The 26,659-nt window shown below is 38.4% G+C and overlaps 1 protein-coding gene across 7 annotated transcripts in view; it reads right to left on the bottom strand.

The window, feature by feature from the left end:
• Positions 1-26,659, bottom strand: part of LOC123500311 (aspartate--tRNA ligase, mitochondrial-like) — a 74,489-nt gene that overhangs the window by 14,120 nt on the left and 33,710 nt on the right. For 5 of the 7 annotated variants that reach the window (XM_045249007.1, XM_045249006.1, XM_045249004.1 and 2 more), the window contains 2 exons: positions 19,786-19,872; positions 17,551-17,727 (listed from right to left, as the gene is read on the bottom strand). In XM_045249007.1, the coding sequence (XP_045104942.1) occupies positions 17,551-17,727; positions 19,786-19,872 (264 nt within the window). The remainder of the gene's footprint in view (positions 1-17,550; positions 17,728-19,785; positions 19,873-26,659) is intronic. The other 2 variants (XM_045249003.1, XM_045249005.1) reach the window with 2 other exon arrangements.

Genomic DNA, 26,659 nt, shown 5'->3' on the forward strand with positions numbered 1-26,659 from the left:
AAGCCCAGGCCCTGTAAAACTACAACTAGGTAAATACAACTAGGTAAATACACGAGACACGGTAGCGGAAGGACGCACTGGCGCCGTTCCGACAAGCAGCTGATCTTCACTACATACCAGTTGTACAGTTTTTACAGTGGCCTGGGCAGATAGTGTGGTCTCATTTTTCTTCATGTAATCAATTATTAAGGAAGGATGAGCGAAAAAGAGATACCATCAAAATGCAGACGTGAGATTGGAGAAGGTGGGAAAGCTGATGATGACTATGCTGATGTGGGTGAGCGTGTATTTGAAGGTTTCGATACAACGACTACTTCACTACTAAAAAGAGTGTCAATTATTGAATATAAAATAGATAAACTGATAAAGGAGAAGATGGAAATGAAAGAGAATGAAGAACAGGATAAAGAGTTTATAAAACTGAGAGAAAGGATAAAAAAAAGTGGAAGAAAATGAAGCTAGGCTAAGAGCAGAAAACGAAGAACTGAAAAAGGAAGTAGCTAACTACAAGAAGGAGATGGAAGAAGGACGCGGTAAAGCTGAGAAAGAAAATGAGAAGCTGAAAGATCTAGTAAATAAGGAAGAGGAAAGAGTACAGAACGTGATTAAAAAAGAAGTACAAGCATGGCGAGTCCAAGATAAGAAAGATAAGGCTGATTTTCAGGAGGTGATTCAAGAACAACTTAAAGAAAAAGAAGAAAATATGACAAGCAAAATGATAGGAGTTCTCAAGACAAAAGAAAATTTAGTTCGAGAAATTGCAGAAAAAAAGAAGAGTGTAGTCGTATTTGGAATAAAAGAAAAAATATAAAATATAGACCAAAAAGAGAAAAAGAAGAAATGAAATCAGTCAAAGACCTACTGAAGAATCTAAACGACGAAGATAGGCAGAACTTGGAAGAGGAAGTAGAAGAAATAAACAGAATGGGACCATATCAAGAAGGAAAACCGAGACCAATTAAAATACTACTAAAATCACAAGCAGCAACAGAAGAAATATTATATAGAACAACAAAACTTAAGAGAAACAGAAGGCTGCAAGGATATCTATATAAAGAAAAATAGAAATGAGGAAGAAAGGAAGAGATACAATGAACTGGCAACAGCAGTAAGGGAAAAGAATAATGAAAGGTCAGAAGAGGAGAAGAAGGCATTTTTTTGGAGAATTCTAGGAGACAGGATAAGGAAATGGTATATAAACGAGAAGGAAGAGAAAAAAGTGGAACAAGTTTAACTAAAAATGATAAAGGCAAAAGACTAAAAATGATGTATACGAACATAGACGGGTTTTATCAAGTAAATTAGAATTAAGAGATTACATAAGGAAAGAAAATCCAGATATTGTATGCCTGGCTGAAACAAAACTAAATGAGGCAATCAAAATAGATTTGGATAATAGGTATAATGTATGGAGAAGAGACAGAGTGGGTAAAGGAGGAGGAGGAGTCGTGATTATGTTAAGGAAAGAGAGTGATAAATGAAATGGAATGTGGGGAAGGAAAAGCAGAAGTATTGTATATTAAGATGCATATCAATAAAAAAGAGATAACAATCATTGTAACATATGTGCCACCAAAACAAATTCATGGACCAATCAAGAATATAAAGACATGATAGATGACACAATAAGGAGTCTAATGAGAATCGTTAAAGAAAGGAGAAAAGTGATATTAGTAGGAGATTTCAACTGTAAAGAAGTGGACTGGGAAAATTATGAAAGTGGTATGGGGAAGAAGCCTGGGAGAAAGATTCTTGAACCTAATGATAGACAATATGATGGACCAGAGAGTAAAGGAATGCACAAGATTCAGAGGAAACGACGAGCGAGATTGGACCTAGTTTTTACAAGGGGTATACAAATGAATGATGATATAAGATATAAGTGCCCATTGGGAAAGAGTGACCATGCAATATTAGAAATAGATATAGAAGAAGGAAAGGAAGATAGAGACAATTCATACAAAGGAGACCGATTAAATTACAGAAAGGCTGATATTGAGAATCTCAAGAACTATTTTAAAACGTAGACTGGGAGGAGATGGAAAACTCAGAGACAATGCAAGACAAATATAACTTATTTTTGGAAATATACAAAACAGGAGTCAGGGAATATGTCCCAAAATATAGACCAAAAGAAGAAGGAAAGAAAGATTGGTTTAATGCAAGGTGTGCTAGGGCAAAGGAGAAAAGAGATGGAGCATGGAAAAGGTGGAGGAGAAATAGGAATCCAACAAATAAGGAAAACTTCAAGGCAGCGAGAAATGAATATGTTAAGGTGAGGAAGAAAGAGGAAAAGAACTTCGAAAAAGATGTAAGGAGCAACCAAAATTGTTCTATAGATTCATAAATGGAAAAATTAGGCAAAAAGAAACAATAGAAAGGTTAAAAGGAGAGAACGGGATGGTGGAAGACCCAAAAAGTATGGCAGAACTATTAGATAAAAAATTCCAGGAGGTCTTTACTAAAGAATAGTAAGATTAAACGATACTTACCAAGTTGAAGTTTGATCGTAATTTCATGAACATTTAAACGTCATTGAGGCAGTAAATGAGATGTCTATGCCACTCCTCGTCAGTCCTTCAGAGTGTTGGTTTGAGGAACAAAGTATAAAAATTACAAAAGCTAAAAATTAAACAGTGAGTGAAGAAAAAAAAAAACACGGCGACCAAGAAGCCGGGAGGAAGGAGGGCATTACTGCCTCAGTGGTGTCGTTTAAATGTTCGTGAAATTACGATCAAACTTCAACTTGGTAAGTATCGTTTAATCTTACAATTTCACTTCACAATATTTAAACGACGTCACTGAGGCAACAAATGAGAGCTTTAGAGCAGGTCCTCAAACCAAGCCGAACCCTAAAACCAGGAACGACTGAAAACCATATAGTATCATCTTCATGTATTAGAAAAGCATACAATTAAGTACAAATATGTGGACAAACAATGAAATCATATGAAAACCACCACAAAACCCCGTAGTACATTCTACATATTCATGGAGGAGACCCATCCTCTGCCAACACAGCCTGTGCAAATAATTCTTGCTAATTGGATAAAACTTGAAGGTAGATTCCTGACCAGACAGATGAAAGGATGAGGACAGCGGAAGAGGAGCGCAGCCTTGCTGAGCGCGGACCTAGTAGAGTGAGGTGAAAAATTTTTGAGGTCAATACCCATGCTCCCATAATCCTGACCCAGCGAAGGTATGGGAAGCCACCTTAATAGGAGGTTTGGTAGTCAAAAGAAGGCCAGTGATGGAACCCCTAGAGTCCATAGTCCTCTCTAAATAATTAACAATTGTAGTATAGACACAGATAAGCTGGTCTGCAGAATATTTTTCAAAACACAATTCAGAAATGTGGCAACCAGGCCTAGAAGTTTTAAGGAAATCCCCAATACGAAAAACTATCATGGAATCCGAGATAGACATATTACGGATATCTAAGAAACTTAAGAATTGGCCATGAAAACCAGTAACATTAAGGCAGTTAATTTGCGGGATAATTGAATGAGTGAAAGACGTTCATCAGGGCCGAGACTCTTTAAGTAGTTGAGCACTAACTCTGGGTCCCAGGTAAAATGACAGTGAGAAAAAGCAGGCCTCTCCTGAAAGACGGCTCGATAAATCTAATAACCAACGGATGTTGACCCGCTGGTTGAGATCTTAGCGATGGCAGACACGGCCGAACGGATGGTATTCATAGTACTATAACTCCGAATGGGAACCCTCTGAAATTCACACAGTAGGAAGTCTAAAAGAAAACTTAAAGTTGGTAGAAACAGATCAATTTCCCGCCGGAGACAAACTGACACCCATCTTGAGAGATATGGCCTATACTGTTGTAAAGTGCTCTTCCGCCAGGAGTGAAGCAAAAGCTGGGCAACGTCTCGCGATAGGCCTTGGACTTCAAAGGATCGCCTGATAAACTCATCGCAGTCAACACCAGAGACCGGGCCCGCGGGTGGATGTAAACAGGGTTCTGCGGTAATGACACAGGGAGACGAGGGAGGAGGACTGGTGGCTGAACAAGAAACTGAAGGGCCCTGGGGAACCATGCTTGCGATGGCCAAAGAGGTAGAATCGCGATCAAGGAAGCCCGGTTCTCCTGGAGTCTCCGCAGCACTCTGGCAATGAGACTGAAAGGAGGAAAGGCATATGAAGTCCTGTCCGCCCAATTAATTGAAAAACATCAACAAAAGTAGCTGCAGGGTCAGGTTTCCAAGAAACATAGGTAGCCACCTGGGCATTTAAGCGCGACGCAAACAGGTCAATATCAGGAACATAAAACATGTCACATAACCTTGAAAGAACAAGGGGTCCAACATCCATTCGGTGTCTAAATTCTTTAACCTAGACAAAGAATCTGCCTCCACATTCTGGGTATTTACATGAGCTGCAGACAAGGTAAGGCCCGAGAGAGGCCCAAGCATAGATCTCCTCTATCAAAAAGTTAAGACGGATCTTGTGCTCCCACCGATTCAGGCAAGACAGCCACGGTGTTATCTGAGCGAAGGCGGATGTGGGCATTACTGACATTCTTACATAGTGACTGGAGACCAAGTAATATAGCTCGCAATTCTAGGCAATTGATGTGGTCTAACTCCGCTTGAGAAGAGAAGCCGCAGATGAATGGCAAACCTGTCAGACAAGCATGGCAAACAATTCAAGGTCAGGGGAAGAACGCAGTGATTTAAATTGCAAAGAAACATTATTAACCCCCCCAAAGGACTAATTCCTTAGCATGCTCATCCAAAGAAACTCTAGCTGCATAATTCCCATGGTGCCGGGCAAGCTCCTGTTCCTAATGATCTCAAGGTAGTTGTAACGAGGGGCCAGGTCGACAGCTGGCTCAGCAGCCACAGCGAGGCCAATGAAAGAAGCTAAATCACGCAAAGAGACACGGTTCTTCAACAACAACCGACCTAGTTCCTGAATTTTGATAATTTTCCTGAGAGGCAGAGTAGCAGTCATGAGGCATGAGTTTAGAATAATTCCCAAAAATTCCACCTCCTGAGTAGGGACCAAAACTGATTTTTAACATTAATAGTGAGCCCAACCGAATCAAAAAGATACAGAGCATAACTCACATTGCTAATCATCAATATAACAGATGACCATAATCCCAAGGGACCGGAGGTGACAGAACACTGGTTTCAATAATTTTGTAAAGATCCGAGGGCAGATGTTAACCCTTGAGGAAGACAGGTAAAGTGAAAACATTGGCCCTTCCAAAAAAAAAAAAAAAACGGAACCAACACCTTTCCTCAGGTCTCACATACACAGAATAATAAGCATCCTGAAAATCAATAGTCATGAAAAACACTAGAGCTGGACTAAAGACCACATCCTTAAAAGAATCCATTTTAAAGTGAGTGTGACTAACATAAGGATTTAGCTCTTTCAAGTTTAGAATGACTCTGGCAGTAGTATCTTTCTTTACAGTGGGAAAAACATTGGAATAAAAAGCATTGCCAGGAGAGGGCTCACATCTCTCAACAATATGTTCCACAAACCTAAAAGCAGAAGATCCAGGGCCGCCCTGTCACTTTCTGAAAGGGACAGGGGCCGAGGCAGAGCAGATTGTAAGGAAGCTCATCAAACTCAAGCACATGGCCACAAACCACATCAAGAATCCATTTATTGGAGGAAAGAGCTAAACTGCTTTCTAGCAGTGAAAATTTTACTCATAAAATTGTCAGAGGTATTGGATAAAGAGTTAATGGTAATACTCACTGGCAAGGGTTCACTGGGCGGCCAGTGTGTTGCTGGTTTCAGCAGAGGAGGCTGCTGGCCTAAGAAAGGCTTAGAAAATTGAGTTCTGGGAAGGAGGGCCCTCCTGGGAGCCTGGCGGAAGCAGCCGTCCGCCTGGGACCTCCTGAGGTATGGCGGAAAGAAGGCCTGAGTGGATGCAACTCCTCACACTTCTTAATGACATCAAAGGGAACAGCCCTGCAGTGAACTTCACAGTAAGGAAAGCTCCGAAGGGCTGAATGTTCACGTGAATGCGGACTTCCTTCCTGAGCTGGTTAAGGTAACACACTGCAGAAGTCAGGAGATGTACACAGTTATTCAGGCCATCCAGGTAATCATCCACAGGCTTACCTTTCCTCTAAAATGTCACTCAGGCACTGGGCAAGGAACCAGGGCCTTGGAGAGCAGGCCATTGGTGAAAACCAGGCGAGCATCAATCAGCCTGACACTTAGAGCCTTGGTAATAACTGCATTCGTAGCAGGCACAATCAGATTAGGAACATTGCTGGGCAACCTGACCTTACACAGGTAGTTTTCATGGTGGGCGACACCTGAGGCTATCATCTAAAATGCCTGCTAAACAGTCAGACAGGGGCTCACCTTTCTTCTCCTGACCATGAAAATGGACAGTTCTTCCAAAGGAAGAAAATCAGCATCTTCAAGTGCGTCCGTGGGAAGAACATCCAGAAGCGGGTGGCCGCTGCCTGATAGTTTGGATCTGCGATGATGCTGAAAGACTGAAGTGCTGTCAGCCTGGGGCACCATCTCAGGAGAAGTGTCCAGCTTGAATCAGGTGACGATGGAACCCAAATGGCTGACACGATCCTCCAGCTGAGTTGACATCACGGGCTGATGGCCCCGAGGAGAATGGAAGAGCTGAAAGCTCTGTCATGGCCAGGGTCACGGCGGTTTTTTTGCTGAACATCAGACCAAGAATCTTGAAAGGCGTTTGGCCCGTGGAGGGTAAGAGGGCGAAAAAGGCGAATCGCTAAGGCCTGCTGGGTGATCTGCAAACTGGGCCAGACAACAGGGCAATAAGAACACGATCCTAAGATCGAGAAGTGTACCACCATGTATCAGCAGGACAGTAAAGGAGAAGGTGAAAACTGAACACGACAACTCCGAGGAGAAGCAGGCAAATAAAAGGGTAGCAGCAGGCTCCGAGGAGCAGCAGGCAAAAAACCTGAGATCCGAGCTCGTGTGTAGACCAGACGAGGACAAACAACAGACTGACGAGGAGTAGCATAGACATCTCATTTGTTGCCTCGGTGATGTCAGTTTAAATATTGTGAAGTGAAATCCAAATTTGAAGCCACAGGGTAATAGAGAGACAATCTATATGAAAGAGATTAAAGTAACCAAGCTTGAAATAAAAGAGTTAATGAAGGAACTGGATGAAGAGAAGGCAATGGGACCAGAATACTGGAAGAATGTAGGGAAGAACTAGCAAGTCCTATATACATCATAAAATGCTCAATAGAAAATGGAATAGTGCCAGTAGAATGGAAAAGAGCTGAGGTGGTTCCCATATATAAGAGCGGAAGGAAAGAAGAACCTTTAAATTACAGACCGGTATCACTAACTAGTGTAATATGCAAGATGTGTGAAAGAATAATAAAGAAACAATGGATCGAGTCCCTTGAAGACAACAAATTAATATCAAATAGCCAATTTGGTTTTAGAAAAGGACGGTCTTGTGTAACTAATTTACTGAGTTTCTATTCTAAAATAGTTGATAGAGTACAAGAGAGAGAGGGATGGGTTGACTGCATCTATTTGGATTTAAAAAGGCTTTGACAAAGTGCCACACGCAAGATTACTGTGGAAGTTAGAGGAGAAGAGTGGCTTTTTAAAAGGAAGCACATTGAGATGGATAGAAAATTATTTGAGGGGGAGAGAAATAAGGACGGTAGTTAAAGATATGAAGTCCAAGAGGAGAGCAGTAAAAAGCGGAATGCCACAGGGGTCAGTATTGGCACCAATACTTTTCCTCATTTATATTAACGACATGCCAGAAGGAGTGAACATCTACATAAATTTGTTTGCGGATGATACGAAACTGTGCAGAGTTATAAAGCAAAAGGAGGATTGTGAAATACTGCAAGAAGACCTAAATAAGATCTGGGAATGGAGTAAGAAGTGGGAAATGGAATTCAATGTGAACAAAAGCCATGCCATGGAAATGGGGTAAGTTTCTAAACATTTGTTCCATAGAAAAAAAAAACTGGATAGAGTCATAGCGGAGAACGATACCTTCAAAAAAGAAATCTATTTGTTAACGAGAGAGAACAAAGAGCTATTGAGGAAAAAGTGGAAATGGAAAAACTAAGGAAACAGTGTGACGAGATGAAGGCTAAACTCCTCGAAATGGAGAAGAAAATATCTGAAGGGGACCTGGGGAAGGAGAAATGCCTTAACCTAATTGATGCCAGGATGAAAGAAGTGAAACAAGAACACCAGAAAGTACAAAGGTCCTTTAGGGAGATAGTGAAAAAGCAGGAAGAAGAAAATAAAGTGATTACACAGAGTGAAATGGTAAAGGCATTAAAGGAAAATGAGTATGTAGTGAGAGATATTGCTGAAAAGAAAAAATGCGTGATCATAACAGGATTGAGGGAGGAAACTAACAGGAACTGGCAAGATAGGAGAGATAAGGAAAATGACAGGATTAAGTCTTTACTGAATAAGATCTCAGAAGAGGAAGAGTGCCTGTATGCTGAGGTAGAAGAAAGTGTTAGACTAGGAGCTTTTGAGGAAGGCAAGAATAGACCATTAAAATTGAAAGTAAAGTCTCAGGTGGCAACTGAGGACTTGTTGAGGAGGGCTTGGAAACTTAAGGACTCTGAGGAAACCAAAACAATTTACATAAGAAGAAATATGTCACAGGACGAACGGATGAAAATGAAAGAGCTTGTAACTGAGGTGAGAGAGAGGAATGAAGAAAGAACCGAGGAGGAAAAGACCAAGTTTTTTTGGAGGATGAGAAATGGGAGGCTGAAGAAGTGGTGGATAAAACAGACGGAATAGACATTACACTGACAGAAACATGGAAGAAAGAGACTAGGAATGGAATTCAAGTGACTTACACGAACATAGATGGATTTCTGTCTAAGAGGTTGGAATGTATGGATTACCTAATAAACAATGAACCGGACATAATGTGTGTGGTGGAAACAAAGCTAAGGCCCGAAATAAAGCTAGATTGGTTTGATGTAAAACACTACAAAGTATGGAGAAATGATAGAAAAAATAAAGGAGGTGGTGGTATAATGGTTCTTACTAAGGAAGATCTGATAGTGAAGGAGGTGAACTATAGTAAGGAAATGAGGAAGTGATAAGTATGCTTATAACAGATGGTAAGAGGGACATTAATATTATAACAGTATACATACCACCCAGAACCAGTGCTTGGGAATATGAACAGTACCAAATGGTGATGAGAAATACTCTAGACAGAATGAAGCAGGAACTCATCAGAAAGGATAGAGTGATGATAGTCGGGGACTTTAATTGTAAAGAAATAGTGTGGGAAGACTACGAAGTGGTGAACGGTGGTGAGTGGGCAGAGGAATTGTTAAACGTAGCAACAAATAACTTGATGACACAGTGGGTGAGATCACCAACAAGGTGCAGGGGACAAGATGCTGCAGCAAGGTTGGATTTGGTATTTACCAGGGCCATCTCCTTAAAAGAAGAAATTGAGCATGAATGTCCCTTGGGGAAAAGCGATCATGATGTCCTTAGCTTTGAGCTGGATACGGAATTAAGCACGAATAAGATTGTGGAACGCAGGGAGGAAAAATTGAATTATATTAGGGCAAATTATAACCATATGAGGGAGTTCTTTAATGAAATTGACTGGTCCGTGGTATACCAGGAAGGGGATATGCAATTGAAATACGATAAATTTATGGATTTATATAACTCTGCTGTGAAGAGGTTTGTGCCATATCACAGAAAGAGGACTTTAACAAATAAACATTGGTTTAATAGAAATTGTGAAGAAGCAAAAAAAGAACAAAGAAAAGGCATGGAAGAAACTTAAGAAAAACAGTGATGTATTATCAAGAGAAGTTTACAAAACAGCAAGGAATAGATATGTTGAAGTAAGAAGAACAGCACAAAAGGAATATGAACAGAGAGTGGTGGAAAACTGTGATAGTGACCCTACACTGTTTTACAAATTCATAAATGGAAAACTAAATAAAAGGGACACAATAGAAAAGGTAAAAAAATGGGGAAGAAGTATATGAGGATGCTAGAGATATAGCTGAAATTTTGAACGACAACTTTTGCAAAGTGTTTACAAAGGAGGAGCATTTTATAGGAGAAGGGCCAACGGAGATAAAGCAAATGCAGGACATCATGGTTACTAAAGAAGATGTAAGGAAAATTATAAGCAATCTGGATATTAATAAATCAATGGGGCCTGATGGCATATCTGGAAGGTTGCTAAAAGAATGTAAGGATCAATTGTTGAACCCCGTATTTGATATTGTGGATACCTCCATACGAACAGGATTAGTCCCGAAAGAGTGGAAAAGAGCTGACATTGTGCCTATATATAAGAATGGTAATAGAATGGAACCGTTAAATTACAGACCAGTATCGTTGACTAGTATATTGTGCAAAGTATGTGAAGTAATTAAAGCTAAGTGGAGTGAGTATCTAGAAAGTGAAAACATTCTGAGTGAAAGGCAGTTTGGTTTCAGAAAAGGAAGATCGTGTGTATCCAATTTATTATGTTTTTATTCAAGAGTGACTGACATACTACAACATAGAGAGGGATGGGTGGATGCTATTTACCTGGACTTGAGAAAGGCCTTTGATAAAGTGCCACACAATAGACTGATGTGGAAACTAAAGAAAATTGGAGGAGTAAGTGATAACTAGCAAAATGGATGAAAAATTACTTAGTGGGAAGAGAAATGCGAACAGTGGTGAAGGGAAGGAAGTCCGAGTGGAAGAAGGTAACCAGTGTAGTTCCACAAGGGTCAGTGCTTGGTCCCATCATGTTTTTGATTTATGTTAATGATATGCCAGTAGGAATTGACAGTTACATGAACATGTTCGCGGACGATACCAAAATTATGAGCAGAGTAAAAAATGTGGAAGATTGTAACAAGCTATAGGAAGATCTTGATAAAAATATATGAGTGGAGTAAGGAGTGGCAGATGGAATTCAATATAAAGAAGAGCCATGTTATGAAAAATGGGAAGAAGTAGATACAGACCAAACAGGATTACAGGCTGGGTGATGAGAAAATTGATGAGACCAATGAGGAGAAAGACTTACAAGTAACCGTGCAAAACACTCTGTCACCGGAGAAACACATTAACAAGATATTTTGGAAAACATATAACATGCTTCAAAATATTGGCCTTGCATTCCACTACCTAGATGAAGGAATGATGAAGAAGATATTATGCACCTTAATAAGAGCCCAGTTAGAGAATATGCAGCATGTGTCTGGTCACCGCATATGAAGAAAAATGTGAAGAAGGTGGAAAGGGTACAGAGGCTGGCAACAAGGATGGTACCAGGACTCAGGGAGTTAGACTATGAGGAAAGACTGAGGAAACTGGGGCTGACCACATTAGAAGAGAGAAGAACAAGAGGAGACATGATAACTATGTATAAATTGGTGAACAAGATTGACATATTGGACAGAGAATTGATAAAGGTGACCACAAGTAATTATCTCCGAGGACATGGAAAAAAACTAATAAAAGACATCTGTCTAAATGACGTGAGAAAATACAGTTTCCCGCATCGTAGTATTGATAAGTGGAATAAACTGAGCAGTGATGTCGTTGACGCAGTGTGTGTCAATCAGATGAAAGAGAGATATGACAGGAGTGGACAAGGAGACAGGACACAGAGAGCTTAGCTCGGGCCCTGTAATACACAAATAGGTAAATACACACACACACACACACACACACACACACACACATATCCTATATAGCTCGGGCCCTGTAATACACAAATAGGTAAATACACACGGACACTCATTCACTCACACACACACACACACACACACACACACACACAGCGAAGGAAGGACGAGACATATTTCAGAAAATTAGATTGGGAGGAGATGTTACAAATCAGAGAAGTGCAAAAGAAATATGAGATTTTTATGAGATATTATAAAGAAGGAGTTATGAAATTTGTACCAAAGTATAAACCGAGAGAGGAAGGAAGAAAGGATTGGTTTAATGCAACTTGTGTTAAGGCTAAGGAAAAGAGAGATGTGGCTTGGAAAAGATGGAAAAGAGCAGGAATATACTAAATAAGGAGAATTATAGAGTGGCGAGAAATGAGTATGTGAGGGTAAGGAGGAGGAAGAAAGAAAATTTGAAAAAGATATTGTAGACAAGAGTAAGGAACATCCAAAATTGTTTTACAGGTTCATAAATGGTAAACTTAAAAGAGAGAGTCCATTGAAAGATTAAAAGGAGAGCAAGGGATAGTAGATGACCCTAAGAATATAGCGGAATTGCTAAATAATAGGTTTAAGCAAGTATTTACTGAAGAAACAATGTTTGTAAAGCCTCAGAATGTACAAAGAAATGTGCACATGGATGACATTAAGATACCTAAAAAGGAGTTATATAAAATGTTGGAGGAACTTAAAGATGATAAAGCGATGGGACCAGATGAAGTTTCAGGAAAATTATTGAAGGAGTGTAGAGAAGAATTGATTGATCCATTATATGATATTATAAGGTGTTCATTAGAAACAGGGGAAGTACCAGTAGAGTGGAAGAGAGCTGAAGTGGTGCCCATTTATAAGGGAGGTAGTAAGGAAGAGCCTCTTAACTATAGACCTGTGTCTCTAACAAGTGTGGTCGGTAAGATTTGTGAGAGGGTGATAAAGAAATATTGGATACGGTTCCTGGAGGATCATAAGTTATTATCGGATCATCAATTTGGCTTCAGGAAAGGGAGGTCATGTGTAACAAATCTACTGAGCTTTTATTCAAGAGTGGTTGACAAAATACAAGAGAGAGAGGGATGGATGGACTGTGTATATTTGGATTTAAAGAAAGCTTTTGACAAGGTACCTCACATGAGACTGTTATGGAAATTAGAGATTTATGGAGGACTGAAAGGAAAAGTGTTAAAGTGGATGGAAAACTACTTGAGATGGAGGGAGATGAGAACTGTAATAAAGGATGCAAAGTCGGACTGGTTGGTGGTGGAGAGTGGAGTCCCACAAGGCTCAGTGCTGGCACCAATACTTTTCCTTGTATATATTAATGACATGCCGAAGGGAGTAAACAGTTATATCAATTTGTTTGCGGATGATGCGAAGTTGTGTAGGTGTGTGAAGAGTGAAGAAGATTGTGAAATTTTACAGGCAGACCTGGATAAGATTTGGGAGTGGAGCAAGAGGTGGCAAATGGAATTTAATCTGAACAAAAGTCATGTGATGGAGATGGGGAAGAGTGGAAGACGGCCAAGAGGGTCATATAAGATGGGTGAAGAAGTAGTGTTGAAAAAGGTGGAAAAGGAAAAGGATTTGGGAGTGATAATACAAGACCATGGGCAGTTTGAGGCTAATATTGATAAGATGTTTGGAGAAACGTATAATTTGATAAAAAATATTGGATTAGCCTTCCATTATATGGATAAAGATATGATGAAGAAATTAATTAGTACGGTAATTAGACCAAGATTGGAATATGTTGGAGTGGTTTGGTCCCCTTATAAAAAGAAGCATATAAGGAAGTTGGAGAGATTGCAGAGAATGGCAACAAAAATGGTTCTGGAATTGGCAGAAATGACCTATGAGGAGAGATTAAAAGAAATGAATTTGCCTACCTTGGAACAAAGAAGAGAAAGAGGAGATTTAATACAGGTTTATAAACTGTTGAACGGACTGGATGAAGTGGATAATGAGCAAATGATGTTGAGAGAGGAAAACTTAAATAGAACTACAAGATCGCATAGTAAAAAGATAGCCAAGAGAATATAATATGCTTGAAGGATGTGAAGAAATATAGTTTCCCACAAAGATGTGTGGAGGTGTGGAATGGTTTGAGTGAGGAGGTGGTGTCAGCGAGGAGTGTGCATAGTTTTAAAGGAAAGTTGGATGTGTGTAGATATGGAGACAGGGCCACACGAGTATGATACCCAGGCCCTGTAAAATTACAACTAGGTGAATACAACTAGGTGAATACACACACACACACACACACACACACACACACACACACACACACACACACACACACACACACACACGTTTATAAATTGATTAACGGAATAGATCAAGTGGATAATGAGAAACTAATCCTGAGAGAGGAATATGACATTAGAAGCACAAGATCACATAGTAAGAAACTGAGGAAGTGAAGATGTCTGAGAGTTGTTAAAAAATATAATTTCCCGCAAAGATGTGTTGAGACTTGGAACAGTTTTAATGAGGAAGTGGTGTCAGCAACAAGTGTGCATAGTTTTAAAGAGAAATTGGATAAGTGTAGATATGGAGACGGGGCCACTCGAGCATAAAGACCAGGCCCTGTAAAACTACAACTAGGTAAATACACACACACTACCTAGAAACCATACTGACAAGACATGCAAAAACAGCTGCACTTCAGCAGTCATTGAAGCCTGACCTAGACATGTACAGGGAGTAGGGAGGGTCTGTGTCAAAAATAAATAAGTTTTGGATACTATATAAAAAGGAAAAATGGAGAGAAAGAGATGGAACTAGGTGGTGCTGCCAAATGTATAAGACTAAAACAAATGCCATGTTTTGAAAACCAAAAGTTTATTGAAACATCAATTGGCTTGAAGAGATTGAGTGACCATAATACAGACAAGGATTTTTCTGGATTTAGAGAGGAAAGAGGTAATATGAGGAGGCTGATTAATGTGGATAGGGGGATAAGATACATGAAGGAGGTGATGTCAATTATGATGGGAAAACAAGATAAAGTGATAAAAGAAAACACTGAACTAAAAGTGAGATTAGACGAATGTGAAAAAAATAAGAGAAATAATTCAAGAGATGAAGGAGCAGATGAAGAAGATAAAAAGACAAAACAATATACTAAAGGCTAAATGTTGTGACTATGAAGACTCCTTCAGGAGCCTACAGTACAAATATAGGACGGGGAGGATAAAGTAAAGAATGGAATGGGTGAAAGCAAATTAAAAGAATTAAGAAATGCATGGAAACAGGAACAGGAAGGGGAAAAAAGTTAAGTTTTCAGAAGTAGTAAGGAAGCAAATTCAGGGAAAGATAAAGGACACTGTTATACAAGTAATTAAGGAGAATGAAGATCTAGTGAGGGATACAGTGGATAAGAGGAAATGTTTCTTAATTTTTGGGATGAAGGAGACAAAATCTAAACAAGTTCATGAGAGAGTGAGAAGAGAGAGAATTGGCCAAAACTATTATCAAACAGGTCCAGGACAGCACACAGGAGTTGGACCAGGAAGTGCAGAAAGTGATTAGGTTGGGAAGATTTAGTGAAGGGGATAAGAGACCAATGAAAGTGAGAATGGGATTGCAGGTGGCAGTGTAGGAAATTATGACAAGAGAAGGGAAGCTGGCTGATGATACTGAATTTAAGGATATATGGATAAAAAGAAATATGAACCTGGAAGAGAGGGCAAAGGAGAAAGTGCTAGGAAATGAAGCTAAGGAAAAAAACAAGAAAAGGATGGAGATTGAGAAAAAAATTTCTACTGGAGGGTTCTAAGTATACGACTAAAGAAGTGGTATTTACAAGAGGTGATCATGGAAGAGGCAAGAAATTAAGAGTGACTTATACTAATATAGATGGATGGTTCTCCAGTGTGTTGAAGGTTAGAGATTATTTGAAAGAAAAAAGACCAGATCTAATGTGCATAGTAGAAACAAAACTAAAGAGGTGATCCATATTAGCTTTAAAGAAGAGGGATATAATAGCTAGAGAAGAGACAGGAAGGGAAAAGAGAGAGGATGAGTGCTAATAATGGTTTGTGATAATATATGTGTAGAGGAAGTGCAATATGGTGATGGTATGGTAAAAGCAATTGAAGTAACAATAAAAACAAAGGAATTGAAAAAAAGGAAAATCATAATTATGTCTGTGGCACCTAAGATAAATACATGGGGAACTGAGGAATATAATGACATGCAAAGAGAGGTGATTAAGTGCCTAGATAATATGATAAGAAGAGACGAAAGAATACTATTAGCAGGAGACTTTAACTGTAAAAGAGTAAACTGGAGAGAGATGGAAGTACAGGTAACTCTCAACTTACGTGTGTTTGATTTACGCATTTTTGTTATAACGCGACCGGAAAAAAATATTATAATTAATTCAATTTGCGCGACCGGTTTGCTTATATGCGACTTGGCCCAACCGCATTTTCAAACTGAGCGCCAGATGCAATTTCAAACTGCACGCCAGAGAGTTCCGCAGCTGGCCGATAGGTGGGAGCTCCGCTCTTCTCGTGCCTCATTTGCAGTCTGCCAGCATTGAGCACAGACGGAATCTCTTCAATCTACCTATAATTCACCAAGATGGCCCCAGAACGTCCTTCATCTTCTGCATGTGGGGTTATTTTTGATAAGTGGATTTTTGATAAAGTGGTAAAGCTAAGAGGAAGATGGTGAGTGACTGTGGTGTGAGTGGTGAAGGCAGTGACGCAGTGAGTGTTGTGTTTACGCATTCTTTGTTTTGTTGTTTTCTCTTATTATTTTTAGCTTTCTTTTATTATTTCTTGCTTTTCCCTTTACTTTAAATACACTTCTACTATTTAGAATGGTAAATAATAAAAACATGTTAATTTAGCCAAATAACTAGAGTATTTTGTACAAATTTTTTTGGACCATATCCTTTGATATACGCAATGCCTCTTGGAACGCATCTATCGCATAAATCGAGAGTTACCTGTAGGTAAAAGTAGTAAAGACCAACATGTGAATACAAAATGGGAGAAGAGGTTATAATGAAAAGGGAGAGGAAGACCTAGGAGTGGTTATACAAGATACCCTGACCACAGAAAGACACATAAATGGGTTATTTGATTCAAAATATAAGACACAAATAAATATCAGGGTGGTATTCAATTATATGAATATGAGTATGATGAAAAAAATCACAACCACTATGATAAGATCTAAACTTGAATATGCAGTAGTGGTATGGTCACTGTACATACAAAAGAACATTAGGAAACTAAAAAGGATCCAAAGGACAGCTCCAAAGATGGTGCCAGAAATAAAGGACCTTCCCTATGAAGAAAGGCAGAAGGAAATGGAAGTACCAACTTTGAAGGATAGATATGAGAAGGATTTAATAATGATGTATAAGACAGTGAACTATATGCAAATTATAAAGAAGACCTGGTATCTCTGACTGAAGATGGAGATGGATGAACAAGAAGACACTCTAAGAAGATCATGTAAAGTCATTGTTTGAGGAACATTAAAAAGTTTAGTTTTCCACATAGGACAATGGATATCTGGAGTGGCTTGAGTGAAGAGATTATAACAGGAGAAAGTGTGCATAAATTTAAGGAAAAGATGGATAAAGTTAGATATGGGGACAGGTCACTATGAGCCTCGCTTGAAGCCTGTAATATACAATTAGGTAAATAAACACATATTCCTTCATGCTCTTTTCAAAGCAAAAGGAGTAGTGAGTGCAAGGCCTTTTCATAAGTAATTCAATATTCTTTATAATGTAATCAACTATAATAAAAGAGGTCACAATATTCTTATTTAATGAAATTTTCATTTTACTAAGAAATGGCAAATTATTTGAATGCATAACCTATCTTCATCTCACCTGCAAAAACTCAGGTTGCCTATCTGGCTTGGCTCCTTCATCTCTGTAGCAAACAGCAAACTGAAAATATCTGTCAAACCCACCAATCATTGCCAACTGCTTGTAAGTTTGAGGACTCTGAACTAAAGAGTAAAATTTCCCTGGATGTCTACTTGGAACCACAAACTCTTGAGCTCCCTGAAAAAAATAAAAAATAGGTAAATGAAATAAAAAAAAATAATAATAATAACAGTATGTGAAGCACAAGCCTGGTGAGGAATATCAAAGTAACTCAATGGATTTAAATGAGTCCTGTCTCAATAATTCTTGATGATTGCTGGAAATCAACATTGAAATAAAGGCAACAGGGGATAAAAGTAAGCAAACAAAGACAGTGCTGAGACACTGTCTTGTAATGATGGATGTGATCCATAAGAATGAGCTATATGAAGTGGATCCTCTCTTTAATAAATATTTGCAAACATTGCAGTTTAACAAGTATTGCTGCAATAATAAATGAGATTTCCAGGGTTTCAACACTTTCAACAGTAAAAGAATGTTGAGAAAAATAATGTTTTCAAATAAAAGAAAATAGTTACTTTATCAAATGCAAATTAAAGACATTAATTTTGACCTGGTGAGATATGTACAACAATGGTGCCATGTTATGAATGCAGCACCAACTGTAGCTGCACACAATGAAGTAATCACAAGACCATGACATGTTTAAAAATAGATAAGATAGCCTGTTGAGTAATATGGCAGATTAAATGAGATTCTGGATTAAACAATGTCAGACTGATAGTGATAATTGGCAGGAAGAGTCTGCAAAACTTTAAGTCGAACAAGCTGCTCTGGAGGAGAAAATTATAGATGTAAAAGTTTTAATGAAAATGTGATGACAGAAATTAAACAACCGAAGAAAGAGAAACTGAAACTAAGAAATGGAAAAGGAAATAATGAAAGAGAAGTTAGATGAGGATGAATAAAAACTAAACAAGAAGAGGAAACAATGGGGAGTTTTCAGAACTACTGGTTGTCACCAGGTGGCAGCACAGCATGTGTCTCCTTTGCTCTCACAAGGTAAATATAGAACATACCTGCAGTGTCATTCTGTAAACATAGAGATGCAATAAGTCGATGTAATATATTTTCTATGTAATTCCTTCAAACTAGTAACACAGGTAAAATCAAACCCTATCCATGAACAAATGTATGAAAGTTGATTTTCTTGTGAACTGGCATTGAAGCTTGTTTAGTCATATCCACATTTCCAAAAAAGTTCACCCCTGATCGGAAGTGTATTAATCCAGTTGAGAGTAAACATGAAAACAACATGTCTGTGTCACTTAAAAGTCCAAACCACACAGATCAGCTTATTAATTAATGGAAACAACTCTAATTAAGAATAGGCAACTCAAGCATCCTGGCGAGAGTGTTGTTGTCTAACCCAACCTGGGTTGACCACCTGTTTAACTTAACAAACACATTGTGGGACAAATAGTTAATTCCTGCGGTAATGTCCATGCCACTATGCCATGAAGAGGAGGAAAGCTTCACACATTTCTCTCTCCTCATTCTACAGCACGCAGTCATTTAGTACTTATTCTTTGCTCGATTGTTTTGCTGCTTCTTGATCTTGATGAAAGTGATGCTAAAATCCCCACAAAAATAATTATACCCATATATCACGATATTACTGAGTATGCTAGGTCATATTATATAGTACAGTCAAAGTTTTTACTTTTTCCTTGTCCAAATCAACAGAATTTAGACTTGTAGTATACCATATTTAAGATATTGATAATAGTATTACAAGATAATCACAAAAAAATATTTCTGTTCTGACTAACTTTTCCAAAAATTATCCATACAAGATATTTGAAAGTAAATACAAAATGTCAACAGTGTCATAATAATCAATGTTCTATGCATCTGTATGTGCCAGGGATTTCATAATTAATAATTTAGCTTATGTCAGCAGGAGACATGTAGCAGTGGTGACATCTGGTGGATTAGTTCTGAAATTCCCCATAAGGTAAAGAAAACAAGACCGCAGATGTCTGTTTATGTTTCTCCCCCCAGGTTAGGTGTGGGTGTAGGACGTAGGCGAAGATGGGAGAAGGCTGTTATGCATTTTTATTCACGTACACATGTATGCTTTATCAATGCACCTTACTTTACTTATAAATATGTAAAAAAAATTTTTTTAATTAAATAAATAAATAAATAAATAAATAAAAAACATTTACTTACTCCAGGAGTGTTGATGGAAAGTGTTGGAGTGGTTATTTCAACAAAGCCTTCTTTGTCTTGCAGAAAATCTCGCATTTTTTTGGCCACCTGTAAGTAATATCCTGAAACAATTATGCTAGCATAAAAAAATAAAATACTCTTTCATTATATGAGAGTGCACCAACTGTGGATAATAAGGGTGTAGAAAGAGGAGAGAGGAGATAAGAGAGAGGAAGAGAGAAGGGGAAAAAAAAATAATAAAATAGATAAATAAATAAAAAAATAAAATAAATAAAAAAAAAAAAAATCAGCAAGCTGCTAGTTCTTCAAGACTAATCAGAGACAATCATAAAACTCCAATGACTTAAACTCTTAAAAGAGTTCAAGTCATTGGAAGTGGGAAATACAGAATCAGACAGGGAATTCCGGAGTTTATCACCAAAAGCTGCCGTGGTACAGTGGAACCATGTGTACTTTGGGGCCAGAGGGTCTCCAAGCATATGGGTTTGAATCCTGTCCATGGTCTGAGTGTAGATTGGGCTTCCTCACTCGGGGTAACGATTTCCTAGTGGGTGGGCTTTTAGATAGGAGGTACCGCAAAAAGTATCCCCTTTAGCGAAGAAATTACCGTGAAAAAAGCCCACATTGCATAAATAAGAAAATAAAAAATAAAAAGATTGAAAGAAATGGTTAACTCTTGCATTATATCATATACCATGACTACATTGTATAAAAGTTTGCTTTCTCTCTCTCTCTCTCTCTCTCTCTCTCTCTCTCTCTCTCTCTCTCTCTCTCTCTCTCTCTCTCTCTCTCTGTCTCTCTCTCTCTCTTCTGGGTTCTGTTCTGTCACTAACTTTCTTCCTATAATCTTGAAAGAAAAGTTGTCCTGTTAACTCCTACACTGATGAGATTTCCCTGGACTTCACATCTTTTCATAGATATTCAATCCCTTTGGAAATCAAACAGCTCACATATGAAAAAAAAAAAAAAAAAAAAAATATATATATATATATATATATATATATATATATATATATATTTTTTTTTTTTTTTTTTTTAATGCAGGAGGGACAACTGGCCAAGAGCAACAAAATATGGAGAAAAAAAAAAAAAAAGCCCACTGAGTTGCCAGTTCCCTTAAAAGACATGAGTTAAAAAAAATTGAGGGACAAAGGTTTTGACACCTCTCTTAAAAAAAAGGCAAGTCCTAGGAAGATGGAGATACAGAAGCAGGCAGGGAGTTCCAGAGTTTACCAGAAAAAGGTATGAATGATTGAGAATACTGGTTAACTCTTGCATTAGGGAGTTGGACAGAATAGGGGTGAGAGGAAAAAGAAATCCCTGTGCAGCAAAGCCACAGGAGGCGGGGAGGCATACAGTTAGCATGATCAGTAGAGCAGTTAACATGAAAATGGCGATAAGAGATAGAAAGAGATGCAACATTTTGGAGGTGAGAGAAAGGCTGAAGACAGTCAGTCAGAGGAGACAAGCTTTTGATTCCACCCTATCTAATGAAACTGTGTGAAAGGAATTGCCCACACCCCAAAAAAAAAAAACATGCAAAGAGTACTCCATACAAGGACGGATAAAGTCCTTGTACAGAATTAGCAGTTGGCGAGAAAAACTGACGGACACGCTACAGAAAGCCTAACTTCATAAATGCCGTTTTAGTGAGAGATGACATATGAAGCTTCCAGTTAAGATCAAGAGTAAATGATAGGCTGAGGATATTCAATGTAGAAGAGGGAGACAGTTGAGTGTCACTGAAGAAGAGGGGATAGTTGTCTGCAAGGTCGTGTCGAGTTGATAGATGGAGAAATTGAGTTTTTGAGGTATTGAATGCAACTAAGTTTTCTCTGTCCCAATCAGAAATCTTAGAAAGGTCAGAAGTCAGGCATTCTGTGGCATCCCTGCATGATCTGTTGACTCCCTGAAGGGATGGTAGTCTCTGAAAGGACGTGGAAAGATGTAGGGTGGTATCATCAGCATAGGAGTGGATAGGACAAGAAGTTTGGTAAAGATCATTAATGAATAATAGAGAGTGGGTGACAAGAACACTGAGGAACACCAATGTTAATGAATTTAAGAGAAGAACAGTGGTCGTCTACCACTGCTGCAATAGAATGGTCGGAAAGGAAATTTAAGATAAAGTTGTAGAGGGAAGGAAAGAAATCATAAGGGGGCAGTTTTGAAATAAAAATTTTGTGCTAGACTCTATCAAAAGTTTTTGATATGTCTAACGTGACAGCAAAAGTTTCACTGAAATCTATGAAAGAGATTTCAGTAAGGAACACCAGAAGATCACCAGTAGAGTGACCTTGATGGAAGCCATACTGGCGATCAGATAGAAGATTGTAAAGTGACAGATGTTTAAGAATCTTCCTATTCAAGATAGATTAAAAACTTTAGACAAACAAAAGATTAAAGCTATAGGATGGTAGTTTGATGGATTAGAATGGTCACCCTTTTTAGGAACAGGCTGAATGTAGGCAAACTTCCAGCAAGAAGGAAAGGAAGAAGTCGATAGACATAGTTAAAAGAGTTTGGCCAGGCAAGATGCAAGCACAGAAGCACAGTTTTTGAGAACAACAGGAGGGAGCCCATCAGGTTCATAAGCCTTCCGAGGGTTTAGGCAAGCGAGGGCATGGAAAACATCATTACAAAGAACTTTAACTGTAGACATGAAATAGTCAGAGGGAAGAGGAAAGGGAGGAACAAGTCCAGAATCATCCAAAGTAAAGTTGTTACCAAAGGTTTGAGAGAAAAGTTCCATTTTAAGAGACAAAAGAGATGGCAGTGGTGCTATCAGGATGAAATAAAGGAGGGAAAAATGAAGAAGTAAAGTTATTGGAGATGTTTTGGTCAGATGCCAGAAGTCTCGAGGGGAGTAGGAGTTCAAAAGATTTTGACATTTTCTATTTATGAAGGAGCGTTTGGCAAGTTCAAGAACAGACTTGGCATGATTCCTGGCAAAAATATAAAGTGCATGAGATTCAGGAGATGGAAGGCTCAAGTATCTTTTGTGGGCAGCCTCTCTATCAGGGCCGGCCCAAGCCTCCATGGGGCCCTAAACGAAATTGTATTTGGGGGGCCCCCTAAGTAAATAAACAGGTAGACAATGTTCTTACTGTAAATGTGTCATGTTTAATTATTTTTGGTTTAAAAAAAGTGCAACGGCAATGTGGAACAATAAACTGTAATGCAAGATCAATAAAAACAAATAATACTTCCAAATTTCAATTTTAATAGCTCACAAAAATAATTATAAATTCAATTGTACAAAGAAAAAAAGAATAAAATAAAATAATGAATAAATACTACACAAATATTTAATGATATAAATGAACAGAGCTACTGTACTGTACCTAAAACAAAGTAACACAAATGGTTTATTTCACCCACTCTTAGTGTCCTTAGTGGTCACGCGGATTAAGGCGCCACATTCTGCCACGATGGTGATAGATTGTGGGGCATCAATTCGAATCCCACTAATGACATCTAGGAGCTATATGGCCTTTGTTACCTAACAGCAGGACAAATTACTTTATTGGAGGGGGCCTCCCTTGTGATGACTTAATTTGGGGATTATTTAATCCTTTAATCACCCACTCTTAAAACCTGTGCTTCCTGGCTTTAAAAGATAAATTCTCTCATTTTTAACTAGCTAGCTAGTTGCTAATAGCGGATAAATGATCTCGTTTTTACCTAGCTAGCTAATTTGCTGTTACTGGCTAGGTTACACAAATCTCTTGATAAACATTAGCCTACCAAGGCAAGTAATTAAACAAACATACCTTTATCTCAACATTTTTTCTCCTCTTCCTCTTTCTTCCTTTTTCTTTTCTCTGCCCCTGAGGGATATGTCCTTTTTTGTGACATCGTTAGCCTAACAACCTATGTTAAGGATGCGCAGGGTACACTGCATGTTGGGAACCGTCAGTTGCACGTATTTGTTGTTGTTTTTCTGGGCAGGAAGCGCCGGTGCAGCAAAGCCTTATATAGTCCGGTGGCTTAGCGAAAAAAACATGACACGCTAGATTAAAGCAACAAACTTTGCACACTGGTTGTTTGGGTCCCATGGAAGAATATTAGAGGGTGGTGCCCGATCTGCAATACCCAGGAAAAAAATGGCCGCCCGAAGAGCATTTATGATCCCATATAAATATTACTAGATTGGATTTAAGGGTGATTTAGCACAATCTATGGTTGATTTAAGTACAAAGAACCACATAACATTACTTATAATATATTTTTACAACTCCATATTGTCTCCATATCTTTGATCATATAAAAATAACTATTCATACTTGGGCAAAAAATAACAAATAGGCTACAATATATTTTTTATTGCTGTTGGGAGCTCCCTTGTGGCCTCGAGGCCCTAAACCACCGCTTATTTCACTTATGCATTGGGCCGGCCCTGCTCTCTATCATATATAGCACAAGAACAGGCTGTGTTACACCAAGGTTTAGAAGATTTAGGTTGAGAAAAAGAATGAGGAATGTACGCCACCATGCCAGACACTATCACCTCTGTTATGTGTTCAGCACACAAAGATGAACCTCAGACACGGAAACAGTAATCATTCCAGGGAAAATCAGTATACTACCTCCTCAGGTCACCCAAACTGGCAGAGGCATAATGCTAGAGGTACCTCCACTTTGAGGGATCCTGAGGAGGAATTGAAGAAATAGGGCAAGATATAGAAATGAGATTGTGATCAGAGAAGCCCAATGTAGAAGATAGGGTAACAGCATAAGCAGAAGGATTAGAGGTAAGGAAAAGATCAAGAATGTTGGGCGTATCTCCAAGATGGTCAGGAATACGAAAAGGGTGGTGCACCAATTGCTCTAGGTCATGGAGGATAGCAGAGTTGAAGACTAGTTCACCAGAATGGTGAACTAGCTTTAACTATGAACTAACTTTAAAACTATGCACACTGGTTGCTGACACCACTTCCTCACTCAAACTGTTCCAAGTCTCAACACATTTTTGTGGGAAACTATATTTTTTAACATGTCTAAGACATCTTCCCTTCCTCAGTTTCTCATTATCCACTTCATCCATTCCATTAATCAATTTATAAACTTGTATCAGATCCCTTCTCTCTCTCCTCTCTGTTCCAGGGTTGGTAGATCCATAGCTTTTAGTCTCTCCTCATATGTCATCCCTTTAAATTCTTGTAGCCATTTTTTGTAGTCTCTCCAATTTCCTTATGTGTTTCTTTTTATGGGGGGTTCACACAACTCCTGGTCTTATTTTAGTACTTATCAATTTCTTCATCATTTCTTTGTCCATATAGTGAAATCCTAATCCAATATTCCTTAGCAAATTATATGTCTCTGAAAATTCTATCAATATGGCTTACCAGTTGATTGCTTTCTTCCATCGTCACTCCCAAGTCCTATTCCTTTTTTACTTTTTCTTGTTCTACTCCATCTCCCATCTTATAGATTCCCACTGGTCGTCTTTCACTTTTCCCATTTCCATGACATGGCTTTTGTCCACATTGAATTCCATCTCCCATTTTTCACTCCATTTCCAGATCTTGTTTAAGTCTTCCTGCAGTATTTTACAATCCTCTTTTTATTTTATGACTGCACAGTTTCGCATCGTCCGCAAACATATTTATGTAGCTGTTCACTCCCTCTGGCATGTCATTTATATATACGAGAAAAAGTATTGGCACCAATACTGACCCCTGTGGCACTCTGCTGTGTACTGCTCTCCACTTGGACTTCATATCTTTAACTACTGTCCTTATTTCTCTCCCCCTCAAGTAATTTTTCATCCATCTCAATGTGCTTCCTTTTAAACCACCCTTCTCTAACTTCCATAGTAATCTTTCATGTGGCACTTTATCAAACGCCTTTTTTAAATCTAAATAAATACAGTCAATCCATCCCTCTCTCTCTTGTACTTTATCAACTAGAGTAGAAACTCAATAAATTTGTTACAAACGACTGACCTTTTCTAAAACCAAATTGGCTATTTGATAATTTGTTGTCTTCAAGAAACTCAATCCATTGTTTCTTTATTATTCTTTCACACATCTTCCATATTACAATAATTAGTGATGCCAGTCTGTAATTTAAAGGTTCTTCCTTCCTTCCACTCTTATATATGGGAACCACCTCAACTCTTTTCCATTCTACTGGTACTGTTCCATTTTTTATTGAGAATTTTATGATGTTTATAGGACTTGCTAGTTCTTCTCTACATTTATTTAATATTCTGCCTAAGACTTCATCCGGTCTTATTGCCTTCTCCTCATCTAATTCTGTCATCAACTCTTTTATTTCAAGCTTGGTTACTTTAATCTCTTTCATATGGACAATCTCTCTATTACCCTGTGGTCTCTCAAATTTGGATTCCTTAGTAAAGACCTTCTGAAATTTACTATTTAATAGTTCTGCCATACTTTTTGGGGTCTTCCACCATCCCGTTCTCTCCTTTTAACCTTTCTATTGTGTCTTTTTGCCTTATTTTTCCATTTACGAATCTGTAGAACAATTTCGGTTGTTCCTTACATTTTTCAACAATGTCCTTTTCATAGTTCCTTTCTTCTTCCTTTCTCACCTTAGCATATTCATTTCTTGCTGTTTTGAAGTTTTCCTTATTTTCTGGATTTCTGTTTCTTCTCCACCTTTTCCATGCTCCATCTCTTTTCTCCTTTGCCCTAGCACATCTTGCATTAAACCAATCTTTTATTCCTTCTTCTTTAGGTCTATATTTCGGGACATATTCCCTGACCCCAGTTTTGTATATTTCCAAAAATAAGTTATATTTCTCTTGAACCATTAATGTGTGTGTGTGTGTGTGTGTGTGTGTGTGTGTGTGTGTGTGTGTGTGTGTGTGTGTGTGTGTGTGTGTCAGTCAGAATATTAAATGATC

The sequence above is a fragment of the Portunus trituberculatus genome, unplaced genomic scaffold, assembly GCF_017591435.1.
Source record: "Portunus trituberculatus isolate SZX2019 unplaced genomic scaffold, ASM1759143v1 PGA_scaffold_202__28_contigs__length_962959, whole genome shotgun sequence".
Lineage (NCBI taxonomy): Eukaryota > Metazoa > Arthropoda > Malacostraca > Decapoda > Portunidae > Portunus > Portunus trituberculatus.